Source organism: Equus przewalskii, chromosome 15, assembly GCF_037783145.1.
Source record: "Equus przewalskii isolate Varuska chromosome 15, EquPr2, whole genome shotgun sequence".
Taxonomy (NCBI): Eukaryota; Metazoa; Chordata; class Mammalia; order Perissodactyla; family Equidae; genus Equus; species Equus przewalskii.
The window spans coordinates 78333721-78348524 of record NC_091845.1 but is presented as its reverse complement, the minus strand read 5'-3'; the positions used below and the strand labels follow the sequence as shown (position 1 = coordinate 78348524).

Here is a 14804-nt window from a genome sequence, read left to right as displayed (position 1 = left end):
AGTAGATGTTAGCTCAGGGCTAATCTTCCTCAAAAAAAGAAAAAAAAAAGAAGAAATCTTAAAAATTAATAAGGAAAAGGCAACAACTCAATAGAAAAAGTGGGCAAAAGACATGAAAAGGCATTCCCCGAAGACGAAAGCTACACAGTGAATAAATCTTTGAAAAGACTGTAAATTGGTACAACCACTTTGGGAATCAGTTTGGGGTTATCCAGTAAAGTTGAAAGTGAGCATGTATCTTGTGACCTAGCACAGAGCATAACCCTTCCTTCCTGGTGGGCCCACTAAAGACACTTGCCATGTGCACCGCAAGGCATATACAAGAACGTTCTCAGCAATTTCGTTTGTAATGAGGAATAAAAGAGTAAACAGCCCACTGTTTATCAACAAGAGAATGTTAAATTGTGTTGTAGTATGCACTATACACAGCGGCAACAGTGGATGAATCTCACAGTTATAATGTTGAGGGTGAAAAAAATAACAGAAAAATACACACCATACCCTTCCATTTATATGAAGTTTAAAAGCATGCAAATCTAGACAATATATTGTTTAGTGATGCTTATATATTTGTAAATCTATAGATGAAAGAAAGGAAAGGATAAGCACAAAATTCAGGTCTGTGGTTACCTCCATGAGGGTGGGGGATAGGGAGGCGATGGAGGGGCCGGTGGAGCATCACTCACTTCGGAGGAGTTTGGCTGGAGTAACTTTGCTGCCCACCCACCAGCTGATACTTTTACCAGACGAGTACTTTTCCATAGTCAGAGTATTTCTGAGTAGGGCAGTGCCCAAAATGAGAAAACCTGTTTGGGGAGCTTTTCCCCTGTTAAAAGTATGACTAGAAGGAGGAGTGTTGGGGTTAGTGGGACATCACTTCCTCATCCCTGTGTCTGGTTCAATGCAGGATCAATGCCACTGAAGTCAGTTCAGAAATGTTTACTACACCCCAGTATGTGCTAGGGACTATGTTAGGACCTGGAATACAAAGATAGATAAAAATACAAAGATTAGCAGTGGGAGAGAGGGAGCTAAGGCAGATAGCTAATTGGCCAAGGGATGTCCTGGGTGGATTTCTGACGAGATCTTTGGCCCAGTTGAGATGAGTGGTAGGGAGGCCGGGGGAGGTTTTTTGGAGGAGACTGTACCTCTTAAGCGGAGTCTTGAAAGAAGAGTTGGAGTTAGTGAGAGGCAGAAGGGAAGACAGACTCATTCCAAGCAGAGGGAACTCCACTGATAAAGATACGCAGGGGAGATCTATGCTGTTCTGGAGCCTACACCTTGAGTTGGGGCCTAGAGAGATGAGCCTGGAGGGTTGAGTCGGGTTCCATGTCCTGCAGAGATGGGAGCCCACCAAGTGCACTTAGGTAGGGGAGTGAGAGGACCAGTACCTCTAGAACCCGCATCCTAGACAAGATGAGCAGAGAGGCTGGTTAGGAGGCTGCGGCAGTGGTCCAGGGAAAGTTGAGGAGTAGGAAGTGTAATGAAGAGACGAAGAGGAGGATGTGGATCAAGAAATGTTTAGGAGGCAAAACTGGCAGCACATGGTGGTGGATTGGCTGTAGTGATTGAAGAACAGGAAGACTTTCGGATGACAAGGCAGAGCCCGCTAACGTAAGACGCCAAACAGGATCCTTGATCCATTCCTGGGATTTACCAGTGCGGCCAGGATCCAAGTGAGGCCTCCTGTTGGCTTTCTGGTGATTTGTAACATTAATCTGCAGATGCAACACATGGCGCTCAGTACATTTATGGCTCTGTGATTCTGCACGTTCATGCTGAAGCTCAGTAGCAGCCTAACAAAAATATGTCTTTGTTATTAAAATACTCTTCCTTGAAAAAATTCAATTTCCAATGTAACGTCTCCAAGATTAGTTCGTAGAAGAGGCAGTGAATGATCACTATAATTATAACATCCCGCCTAGAAGGCTGACCCAGTTGCGTCTTAAGGTTTCCTTTGCTGCTTAAAAAAGTGCTTTTTATAATTTTATCATTTAAACAAGAGCAACACATTTTATTTGTAATTGTAGGTGAGAATTGTGTTTAGTGCACGCGGGTTGTATTTGTTTAATGGAATGCGTTTTTCAAAAGCAAGATAGAATATTTGTTAAAGGCTTCATTCTCAAAAGCATAATTTAAATGATGTTGGTCACTTTTGTGACCAGAACTATACATGTAGGTCATGAAGTTCACTCTTAGGTTTGTCCCATCCCTTGGCTCAGAGAATAATAACCTTCAGGACAGAAAAGATCCTGCAGTGTTTCTAACTGGTTGGGTTAAGTATAGATCTACGCTCCCTTCCACCCACCCCCACTCAAAGGAGGGGAAACGATGCCTTGCCTCATAATTTGCTGTCCCTGGTGCCTAAGAAGTGGCTTGGCTGAAAAGATGCCTCAAAAAAGGAGTTTAGTCAAACCACCAGTTAACTCAATTAAATAACTTGTTTAATTTTTTCCGCACTTCTAAATTAAATAGTTTTTAAATAGAATTAAGCAAACAGCATTTTTTACCATTGTTTAAAATAATAGCAAAAGCATAAATGAAACTGCTATCTTGTATAATATAGTTATCCCCTAAGATTTGAGACCTTTTTTTAAACTTACTTACCTATTTATTTTCATTTTTTTCCAGTTTTTTTGAGATATAATTGACATACAGTACTATATAAGTTTAAGGTGTACAGCATAATGGTTTGACTTACATATATTCTGAAATGATTACCGCAACAAGTTTAGTTAACATTCATCATCTCATATCGATACAATAAAAAGAGAAAGCAAAAAAAAGAGAATAACCCGTTTTTCCTTGTGATGAGAGCTCTTCGGATTTACTCTTTCATACATATCATATCATACAGCAGTGTTAACTATAGTCCTGATGCTGTGCATTCTACATGCATCCCTGGTACTTCTTTATCTTGTAACTGGAAGTTTGTGCCTTTTGACCGACTTCCTCCAATTCCTCCCCCACCCCCCAACCTTGGTAACCACAAATCTGATCTCTGTTTCTATGCGTTTGGTGTTTTGTTGGTTTTTTTTAGATTCCACATATAAGTGAGATCATGCAGTATTTGTAGTGATCCCGTAAGATTTAAGAGAGCTTTTGAGCCTCAGTAATTGTCTCCACCAAATCTTTAGTAATCACACTAACCAGGAAGCCCCTAAAATAGCTTTAAAGTTAGAGTTCTTTGTCGTTCATGACCACCAAAACAGAGTAATCACGTTCTCTTTATTCATGGCGTCTTGCTGCAAAGATTATAGACAGAGATGTCTCCATTTCAGGCATGCATAAGAGCAACCATTAAACAGGAAATGCAAGTCCCATTAAACCCCACATGGCTTTCCTATCCCCAGACAACCAGCCCACTGAGATGGTCCCTTGGGCTGTGTCTTCACAGGATGTGGGAATTTGTTCATCGGATTTGTCCATCTGATTCTCCATGGCCAGCATCCCCAGCTCCCCCTCCAGCTTGAACCCAGAGGCTTAGTTCAAAAAGCTGTGCTGCCAAAGTCAGGCCAAACCCTAAGGTGCTTGTGGAGAACCAGCCGCGGCGTCAGTGTTGACATCGGCCCCAGTGTCTACCACAGCCTCTAGAGTCGCCTGATCCTGGGTTCAGATCCTGGCTCTTCCACATTCTAGCTGTAGGGCTTTGGGCAAATAACTGAACTCTCCGAACTTCATAAAAAGGGGGGATGATAATAACAGGGTTGTTGAGAGGATGGAACTGGCCAGCTTGCATGAAGCCCAGGGCCTCGCTGAGCAAACACTCAGGACGTGTCAGCCATTAGCGTTAATATTAAGCAGATTAAGACTTTCACCTTTTCAAGTGTTTTAACTTTTAAGTTTAAACGAATAGTAATTTATTGTCAGAGATTAATGGAAAGCTAGAACATTCCACATTTCAGAGCGGTGCCACTTAAAATTTTAAAAAATATATGTATATATATATATATTTTAAAAACGTATTCTTCTCCTTTTAGGCCAATTGTGTCTGAGAGAAATGAACTTCTCATTCAGTTTTTGTCAGACTTAAGTTTAACTGCAGATGGATTTATTGCTCACTACCAATTCAGGCCCAAAAAATTGCCCGCAACTACAGTACCACCTGTTACCACCACGTTCCCTGTAACTACAGGTAAGTTCCTCGGTTTTGAAGTTTGTACACCAACTTGAGGAGTATAAGAAACATTTTTTGAATTAGAAAAAAAATTAAATAAGAGGAAGATACCGGAAACTAAAATAAAGTTGAATAAGATGAAAATTTATGAAAGAGAATAATATGACTCCACTAATGAAGGCAGAGTATAAGGTGTAACAATGCTTATTTGCTAATAACTTTTAAATGTTATCTAAGAAAATTATGACCACTTAAAAATTACTAGGAACCCTATTATAGCCGTAGGTCATGGTAAGCCTAATTTTTCTTTTCTGTCACATAAAATTATGCTTTTCTTTTTATTACATAGAATTGTAGTATTTTAGGTTAAAACTCTAGGGCCTTGATGCCTGCCTGTTTCACTTCTGCCAGTCTTTGGTTGGGCTTTTTTTGCTTTGCTCCAAAATGTATCATACAAAATATATTATTTTTTCAAATTGGAGTAAATCGAACAAAAATATTCGATGTATTACAAAAGTCGGTTGGGAAACTCTGGTTTAGGGCATGATCGGAGACGCAGGAGTGGGTCCCTGTCTAGTCTCTACATCCTGTTGGCTCCACCCACGGGACTTTCAGGCCTCAGATCTCAAAGTCCAATTTGAGGGAGGAGAACACAAGTAGGGAGGAGGGATCTAAGGTTAAGGTATGAAATAGCCTGAAGTAAGCCCGGTTTTCTTGCTCACCGTTTTCTGCGTGCATCCAGCATAAGGCCGTGCTGAGTACAGATGCTTCGAGAAGGGCTGACCTTTCCGGGCACTCCACCAGTGTGCCACCTCGTGGCCTGGAGGAGTACTGCCTCGTGTTCCTGCAGTGTTTCTCCAGCTCATCTCAGGGGACCGGGATGTTCTTGTTCTTTCCAGTGAATTGTCGGGCTGCACTCACGGTGCTGATGATTCCCGAGCTTTTATCCCCAGTCCTAATCTTTCTCTGAAATTTCAAACATGGATTTATAATTATCTCCTTGAGTTTTTCGACTGCTTGTCGTTTAAATTAAAATGTGTCAAACTCAACTCGTTTTTATCACACTATTTTCTGCCTCACACCTGCTTGTCCACCTGTTTCCCTGAGCATGGTCCACAGCATCAGAGCCACACTCTTAGGGTCATCTTTGACTTCCTCTGTCTTACGTCCCCACTGCATGCCCCACCGCCACACACACACAGCAGACCACGTGGTTCTCCCACTTAAATTCATTGTCTACACCTGTGCTGTCCAAAAGGCTAGCCACTATTGAACATTTGACGTGTGGCTAGTGATACCGAGGAACTGAATTTTTAATTAAATTGTTTTAAAAGCCTCATGTGGCTAGTGGCTACCATATTGGACAGCACAGGAGCCAAACTCCTTCACGTGGTATGTAAGACCCTTCGCACTTTGTCCCCAGCCCCTTTCTAGCTTCATCTTTAGGCCCTACCACCTCTCTCCTTACGCTCTATGTGTTATGGAGTTCATCCTAAGTGCGGAGGAAGCTGATGGTGGATTTAAGCACAGTCCAGGATTACATGCACACTTTATGAAGATCATTCTGGCCACTGGGAAGTGAATGGATTGTAGGGGTCAGGGGGCTCAGCAGGTTCCTGTGGCTGTCCAAGTGAGCTGTGCTCTGATGGAAATACAGAGATAGTCAAGAGGTGTTGACTGTTGCGCAAGCCAGGGACCTTGGAGGATGTTGACAGGCCTTGGTGATTAATTTGACTAGGAGATCAGAGAGTTGTCAAGAACGCCTCCCAGATGCCTGGCTCGCACAACTCAGGGGTAATGTTACTGTTCACTGAAGGCGAGAACTGGGTTTAGGGGTAGATCCGTAAGTCCAGCTGTGACCTTGTTGGGTTTGAGGTGTCTGTGAGACACTCAAGTGGAGACGTCATGTGCACAGTTAGATCTATGGGCCTCCAGACCAAAAGAGAGATTTAAGCAAGAGATTTAAATTTGAGAATCATCAACATATACATGGTTGATACCATGATCTAGAAAGAGATTGCCTAGGGAGAGGTTAGGGCTGGAATTAACTCCCTAGAAACTCTCACTTTTTAAAGAGGAGGGCATACTGGCAAAGGAGATTGAAAAGGAACGGCTGAGAAGGAGGAAGGAAAACCGGGAACGTGTGTCATGGAAGCCGTGGCAAAGAACGTTTTAAGAAGGGAGTGGTCAGTGGAGCCAGGTATTGATGAGACTTCAGATGAGGGAAGGAGTAAAATGTTTCCATTTGGTTCTGTGACATGGAGGCTCCTAGAGAGGCTGGCAAGAGTTGTGTGAGTGGAGCTGTGCAGGCAGAAGCCAGACAGAGTGGGCTGAGGGGCATATGGAACAAGGTGGAGAAACTGAGACAGGACGTTCCAGCAACTCATTCCATAAGTTTGGCCCTAAAGGAGAGAGAGAAGCCTTGAGAGTCTTGAACATGTTAATGCTAATGGGAAGTAGCCAGCAAGAAGGAGAATGTAATGGCACACAGAAGGAATAAACTGAGGAGGAAATTTCTACAAAGGTGGGAGGGTCTGGGCTCCAGAGGACTCACAGAAGGATAGACCTTAGACCAGAGATGGGTGACCTCCTCTCTCAGGGGAGGAGAGGAAGAGAGGGTACAGATAAAGACAACTGGAAGGTTTGTGGGGGTCTTGAGGACATTTTCTTCTATGATCTGTGATCTCTCAAGAAAATGGGCAAAGTCACCTGCTGAGAATGAGAAGGAGTTAGGAGCACTGAGGGGTTAGGAGAACAGGAAAGAATTTGAAAAACAGCTCTGGAAATTGGAGTAAGTTGATCCACCAAACAGCTTGTCGCTTTGATGAAGGTCCATTTGTGTACTCAGCTGTCTGAGTGCAGGCAGAGAAAAAACAGAGGCTCCTACAGGATTCCCACAGGGCTGAAGGACAGAGGGAAGAGGGAGTTTAAGGTATGGTCAAGAAAATGCCTGAAATAGTGGACCACGGAAACTAAGTGGAATAGCTGAGGAAGTCAAGACAAGCCAGGGTTGATGGATTAGAGGAAACGAGAGAGGTCAAGGTGTTGAACCTCTAGACATAGGGAAAAAAGTAGTCATGAGAGTAAATGAACAAATAAGCTTGAAGGAGAGGGGGCTATTCTGGATATAGGATGTCTAAATTTGAGAGATTGGAGGTGAAAGCCTTTAGCAGGTGGACATGTGAGCTTGGGACTGAGTGACGAGATGGAGCAGAGGGAAAGTCCCTGGGGAGGCAGAGGCCCCGGCATGGAGAGGGATCATCCACCAGGAGAGTGGACCCACTGAGATGGTCGCGGAGCACATAAGGAGGAAGGCTGTGAACCTGGTGCCACGTTGGGGAGTGCAGTGCAGGAGACAGACGACAGTAAGAGGAGGAGGGTCAGGGTGGCCAGCTGACGACTTAAAGGTGAGACAGCAGAGATCTACCCGAGGCGGAGAAGGAGCCGTTAGGACACCCACCCAGCTTCCAGACTGACCTTCCGGCGCTGACAAGGAGCTGGTTTCCAGGGGTCCACATAAAAGGATGCTCTTTCCTCAAACTGAGACGCACCTTCGCCATTACTTTTTGGCTCAGTTAATTAGGTAAATTTAGTGCCAAAGTGAGGTCCCCACCTTCTGGAACACTGTTCCTTCTAAATGTTTTCTATTCTATTTCTCCTTAAAATATATATATATATATATTTAAGCTATGGTATGTATTTTAACATTAAATTGTATATGTTTTAATATTGTAATCCACTTCAGATCGTTTTTGGAATTAAGTAGGGATACAAATTAAGAGTAAATAATAAATTCACAGCAGAAGCAGCAGAACATATTAGAAGGGCGATATGACAACTGCAAAATCCTACCCAGCGAGTATAATTCTGTTACCATTGTTTTGTTTCATTCTTCCCAGCATATTGCCGCATATAAGTGAATAATGAGCAAATATTTTTTAAACAGTTTTAATGATGATAAGGGGGATTACATATTTTCATCTTGTTAACCTAGGGTTTCTCAGCCTAGCACTGTTTACATTTTGGGCTAGATACTTCTTTGTTGTGAGGGGCTGTCCTGTGCATCGCAGGATGGTTAGCAGCACCCCTGGCCTCTGCCCAGCAGATGCCAGGAGAACCCCCTAGTCATGACAACCAAAACTTGCCAAATGTCACCTACAGGGGTGAAATCAACCCTGGTTCAGAACCACTGTGTTTATCTATTTAGTTTTACTTTTACATTTGTCTGCTTCTCAGTTTTTAAGGTACTATAGCCAATGACAGGCTCAAACCCAAATATTTAGTGATTAGTTGCATCTAATTACAGATGCAACACAGGTTACATATGAGCGGTGTTTCTAAAAACTTGTACCACTCACATTTGGGCAATTGCATGTTTTAAATGTACCAAGAACACTCCCTCCGTCCTCAGGGGGAACACCATACGATTCCTTTCGTAAAGTGAAGAATTAACCTATATTTTCTGAGTTCACATTTGCTGTGCTGGATTTTTCTACGCAAGGCACATGGAGGCTATATCTATTTTGGGTTATAGTGCTATTTATATATAAAAGAAGAGAATAGGGCTCCATTTAGGTTATCTTTCATCTCAGGTTTAAAATTCAGCAGAGGATATTGAGTTGCACGGAGGAAATGAGAGCAGCAACTGGTAGCATGAAGAATTTCTTATGCTTGCTTTTTAATTATTTCATCGCAGTGACAGATTGGTGGCTCAGGGAAATAACTGGGAACGTTACATTGATGGGTTCAGATCTAAACGTCAGTTATACTGAATTCATTTTCCTGACCCTTATGTCTTTCTCCTTTGCGTTAAGATTTAAAGCCCACTGTGGCCCTGTGTCAACAAAAGTGTAGACGGACGGGGACTCTGGAGAGCAATTATTGTTCAAGTAACTTTGGTAAGAAATAAAACCCAGGCTTTTCTCTTTAACCAGAAACTTGAGACTGCGTGCTTGGCCTCAAAGGAATTGCCATGAATGTGATCGTGAAAGTTCAGTAACGCTCTTCATTTACCCAAGAAAGTATTTCCCAACAAACTGAGGTGTGCTGACCTGTGTTTTCACAACAGAGAGAAATATGTATTCAGAAAATACACTCTTCACAGAAACTTACTAATTTGACCCCCGCTACATGATACTGCTGCTCTGTGGATTCTGGCTGGCTCAGTGTTCCTGAAAGACCCTGTATACTTTTCTCCTCACATATTTCTCATGTTCTGAGCATTTTTTCACACATCTGTAATTCAACTTAATTAAAAACATATCTGAGCTGGCCTCTCTCAGAAGAAATTCAGGTATTTCCTCTGTAGTGTCCTTCCAAAGTGCTAAATTAAAACTTGGAAATCTGAAATCCCTTTGGAAACTCTTATAAATTGGAACCGAGGAGATACTGCCTAATGACTTGGAATTTCTGGGAGTTTTTCCCAAATCAAAAAATTGCACTTTCCGTGAAAACCACTTAAGAGCAAAAGATACCAAATTTAATTACGTTGGTTATTTTTCTTTTAAAGATTGGCACCTGAGTTAACAACTGTTGCCAATCTTCCTTTTTTTTTCTTTCTGCTTTTTCTCCCCAAGTCTCCCCAGTACATAGTCGTATATTTTAGTTGTGGGTCCTTCTGGTTGTGCTATGTGGGACGCCACGTCAACATGGCCTGATGAGTGGTGCCATGTCCGCACCCAGGATCCAAACCAGTGAAACCCTGGGCCCCTGTACTGGAGCACGTGAACTTAACCACTCGGCCATGGGGCCGGCACCTATGTTGGTTATTTTTTAAAGGAACATTTAAGAAAAGTCTTATCCGGAAACAAAAGTTGCTATGACCTAAATAGATTGCCAAACAAAGGGCCTTCCCGAAGAGGTTCTGCTTGCTTTTTCTGCACCTCAAAGTGGTGTGTCCGCAGCCCGGACGAACTGTGCAGTAGTGCAGGCATGAAGGCCCTGCAGAGTCTGGGGCCCACATCTTCCTGCAGTTTGCGTGCTGAAACTCAAACAGCTGGCGTAAACGTGAAAACAAACAGCACCAGCTGTCACTGACACCCCATCCAGTTAGCCTTCTGAAGGGGGTGCTTAGGGGGATCACCCTCCCCGCCCTCGGGAGCCACTGATGTCCCTTGGCTACAGACTGACGTTTTGCAGTGAGCACTCATCCCCAGGAGTCAAAGTATAAGGTATGATGAGAATTCTGATTTTTTTTTTTTGGTGATCGCTCGGCAAGCTGTGCTAGGTCTGCGCCCAGGATGCAAACCTACAAACCCCAGGCCACCGAAGCAGAGCATGCGAACTTAACCACTGTGCCTCTAGGCCAGCCCCGAGAATTCTGATTTTAGGAGCTTTGCACACTACATGAGCAGCGAGTTCTCACTCTATCCTGAAGGGCTTTTATCAGCCAAGTCCAAACCGTGATTTATTCTGTTGTGACTCACTCATGTGACAAGATGACCAAATACTATCACTGCTGGCCCATTGGTTCTCTACCAGGGTTGGTAACACTCCTCTAGGGGCAGCTTTTGCTTGTCACAGTAACTGAGGAGTGCTACTGGTTTTTCTGCACAGGGACAGGGCTCATAAAAAAGTCATTCAGGGGGCCAGCCCGGTGGCGTAGTGGTTGAGTTTGTGCACTCTGCTTTGGAGGCTCAGGGTTTCCCGGTTCAGATCCCGGGCGTGGACCTACACACTGCTCATCAAGCCATGCTGTGGTGGCATCCCACATACAGAATAGAGAAAGATTGGCACAGATGTTAGCTCAGGGCCAATCTTCCTTTAAAAAAGAAAAAGTCCTTCAGTGCAAGTCCTGCACCACACATTATTGTCCCCCCAAATTACCAAAAGTACCAGTTTGAGAAACACAGCATCTTTCCTTCTGTGGCTCAGAAGTGAGACTCTTTTCTCTAAGTGTCACAATGGAAAAAAAAGAGTTACATAATGAAAAGCAACTAATTTTTGCTAGAGGTTTTTTTTTTTAAAGCAAGAAAATGTTTTAAGTTATACCTCGGTTCCTTACTTTGACTTGTTAAATGAGATAAACAGGGTGGATAAGAAAGAGAATATGAAAGACCCAGAAAAAGATATTTACTGATAGAGAGAGAAAGGGACCCATGGGATGAACCAAAGTTCAAGGAGAGAGGACAGCGAAAGAGAGGGATAAGGGGAGAGACACAGAAAGGTAGATGCTCACCCGCACAGACACAAGGACTCAGATCTTCATGGCTCAAACCAGCTCTCCTCGGTATCAACACCAGACAAACTGGGTAACATTACAGCTCCATGGCCCCTTGTTCAACCTGAATTTTGGTGACACATGTACTGAATCAAATGTGATAGCTCTGTTAGGGCCCCTCTCTTTAACATTAAAATGTATCCCATCTGAAACTTAGAAGAATGTAAAATTATTTTCAGTTCTGCTTGCCTTTCCCTTCCATTATCTCAAAAGTGTTTTCTCCTGCAGTGTTGGCTGGCACTGTTATCACAACCATCACTCGAGGTGGGAGTTTGCACGCCACAGTCTCAATCATCAACATCTATAAAGAGGGAAATCTGGCAATTCAGCAGGCTGGCAAGAACATGAGTGCCAAGGTCGTTGTGGTCTGCAAGCAATGTCCTCTCCTCAGAAGAGGTGAGTAAAGAGGAAAACTTTAGTCTTTCTTCTAGGGGAGCTTGGGGACAGAGAAGGGAACAAGAGAGCCCCTCTGAGCAAGCCGTGGATCTTTCCATGCCATCACTGGTGTAGGGAAGGAAATTCAGGGCTTATGTATTGCCCACTTCTGGAATGGAAGGAAGGCCTTTGGAGTCAGGCAGAACTGGGCTCTAACCACAGGTCTTGTCATTTGTGGAAGAAAAAGAGGTAGTGGAAATGATGAATGAGTCCAAGAAGCATTTGAAAGTTGGATCACTAGGGAAAAGACATAAAAGCAGCAGTCTGGAGAAAGGGATTTTCAATTATTGCATTTAAGATGCCAATACAGTGTTTAGAGGAAAACATTCCTCTAACATTCAGGAAGCAACAGGAAGTTCAGAGCTGAAGTTCAGAAAATTCTGTATGTTAGAATTAAAGATTTGGGAATCATTTGCAGGTATAGGATCATTAAATCCATAGACAGTAATGAGTTTATTCAGAAAAATTATGGAAAAAGGAAAGTTACGCCAGAGCACATGACTTTAAAAAAAAGTTTTTAACTTATAAAAGTAATGTATGTTGCATGGTTTTTAAAAAGTTTAAATAAGTAGAGAAGGATATAAAATAAAAAGTGAGGCCCTTTCCCTTTCTCCAAAGGTACTATGAAAAGTTCCTTCTAGAATGTTCCATGAATGTAAAGCATGCACATGTGCACTTAGACAGATGGGATCATGCTATACATGTTCTACTGCAAGTTTTCGCCCACACAAGGTATATGTAGACATCTTTCCACAAACAGCTCATATAGATAGATCTCCCTGTTTCTTTGGAATGGGAATAATGCCTAGTATTCCACTGTGTGATATATCTGATTTCTCTAGTCAATCTCAGCTCATGCCTTTCTTCAGTCTTGTTGCAAACCTCTCCCATAAACAAATCAAACCAGACCACACAGACACAGAGAAATACTCACTGCATGAAAGCTTTACTGTAAATTCAGATTGTTCAGAAAAGCCATGAGCTCAGCAGCCTCACACTGACTCTTCAGAGGGAATGGCAAAGGATCTATAAAAGGTAACATTTCTCGCCAGAACTTCCAGGACAGCAAATAATTCCCGTCTAGGGACTTACTGTACGGTCTCTTAATGAAGCTGGCAGTCCAGGCTTCAGGTGGCAGCCACTGCCCAGCTTACCACGCTTTCACAGGCTCAGACCATGATGATGACAGTGTTAGCCCACGAAGGAAGGATTATGCAGAGGAAAAGGAAACATGTATTTCTCTATGACACACAAGGGCAGAGGGAGAATGGAGGAGGTGGTAGTACACACCTCTTTATGACATTTTCTGAGGCAATATAAATCTTCAGAGTTGACCCAACATACCTCAGCTTGGGCCCCAGTCTGGGCCCAGCTTAGCCAGACACACTGATGTATTAAAAAATGGTATAACAGAGATCAGTACCTTTCAGTACCTGTTTTTTCCAAGGGACTATGGGAATAGAAAGAAGTATGTAAGCCAATCATGCCCTCAAGAAACTTACATAGTGTACATGCTTGAGATGTTGAAACAAGTTCAAGACAGCAGCAGAAGAGAGCGGATCATTAGCTGCCAAATGCCTGGGAAGTCCGGAAGCATTATGGGACTGTGAGAGGCCGTCGGAACATGGCGTGTCAGGGAGCACTGGGGGCCCCCGCGGAAGGAGAGCCTTTCACATGAACACTGCGCATGGTTCATGGTAGACAGGAAAAACAGCAGACGTGCAGCAGGGCAGAGCAGGGCACGCCTGGGTCTAACCCTTCCACCCAGTTTCCTAGTGTTCGCAGAGCTGGAATGTATTACTCAGTGGAACTTAGTTTTTTGCTGATGAGAGTCTTAAACCAGATTTTATCCTAGATAGAATAAAAGTATAATTATATTACTTACACTTTGTCTAGAGGTAAATTATAGTCTAAGTTGTTTCAAACCAACACTCAAGAGAGAAAAAAATTGATTTTCTCTTTCTTTAGGTCTAAATTACATTATTATGGGCCAAGTGGGTGAAGATGGGCGAGGCAAAATCATGCCAAACAGCTTTATCATGATGTTCAAGACCAAGAACCAGAAGCTCCTGAATGCCTTGGAAAACAAGCAGTGTTAACAGCGGACCGTGTCCAGTGGAGCTGCGTTCTGTCACTGCCTTTGGGAGATCTATTTTTTTCTCAGTAGGAAAAAACACATCTTATAAAGTTAAATATTGAGCATTCAGAAAGATTTACTCTTCACATGCTGTAGGTGTGAGACCTCCGCTATCGCTGATGGAAGTTCCGTTCCGGCACCGAGAGGAGCAGACAGCTGATCGAAAACCTGCAGTTTCGTGCGGCCGTAGGAGACTGAATGTATCAAGCACTGACAGTTTGGAAGCAGTTTATTCATACATCGCTGTAAAAGGGTATTTTAGAAATGGGTTGTGTGAAGATGTGAAAAAGAGATTTTATGCGTGCAATATTTATAGTGATATTTGTTTTACCTTCAAGCATTTGCTCCGACGTGTTATATTCTTCTCTTGCATTTTTTTAAATCAATGCTTAATAAAATATTTTTAAATGACTATATAGCAGACATTAAACTTGTTTTTGTAGAAAGTGGGACAACTGAACGAAGAATAGTCCCTGGTACTTACATACAAGGTTGTCTTTGTAGCAGTTTACACTATGCTAAAAAAGTTAGCAGTTCCCAAATTTCAGGGCCTGGACGGATCCAGTAATGTAAATACACGAATTCTCTGCAGAACCAGAGAATGTTCGAGCTCGAGTGCTATCCCTCGGGGCTCTAGTGCAACCCCCTCGTTTTGTAATAGACATTGAAGCTCAGGTATATTTGGTGACTTGTCTAGGGCACCCATCTCCCATGAGACAGAGCTGGCACCCCAACTCAGAAGCCCTAATTCCAAACCCAGTGCCCTCACTGGCACTGGAAGAGGCCCTCTCTGCCCCAGAGGAAAGCCCGCTTATCCGGATTGCAGAGTTCAGTCCTTGTTTTTCTAGGCTAAATCCTAATAGGTCATTTTAAAGGACTTGGAATTAGAGGTGAGC

The 14804-nt window shown here is 43.0% G+C and overlaps 1 protein-coding gene across 1 annotated transcript in view; it reads left to right on the top strand.

The window, feature by feature from the left end:
• PCOLCE2 (procollagen C-endopeptidase enhancer 2) overlaps nucleotides 1-14324 on the top strand; it is a 66624-nt gene extending 52300 nt beyond the window's left edge. The window contains exons 6-9 of the mRNA XM_008507704.2: nucleotides 3981-4135; nucleotides 8932-9015; nucleotides 11565-11732; nucleotides 13740-14324. Coding sequence (XP_008505926.1) covers nucleotides 3981-4135; nucleotides 8932-9015; nucleotides 11565-11732; nucleotides 13740-13870 — 538 coding nt within the window. The 3' untranslated portion in view covers nucleotides 13871-14324. The remainder of the gene's footprint in view (nucleotides 1-3980; nucleotides 4136-8931; nucleotides 9016-11564; nucleotides 11733-13739) is intronic.
• Nucleotides 14325-14804: the final 480 nt, after the last annotated feature.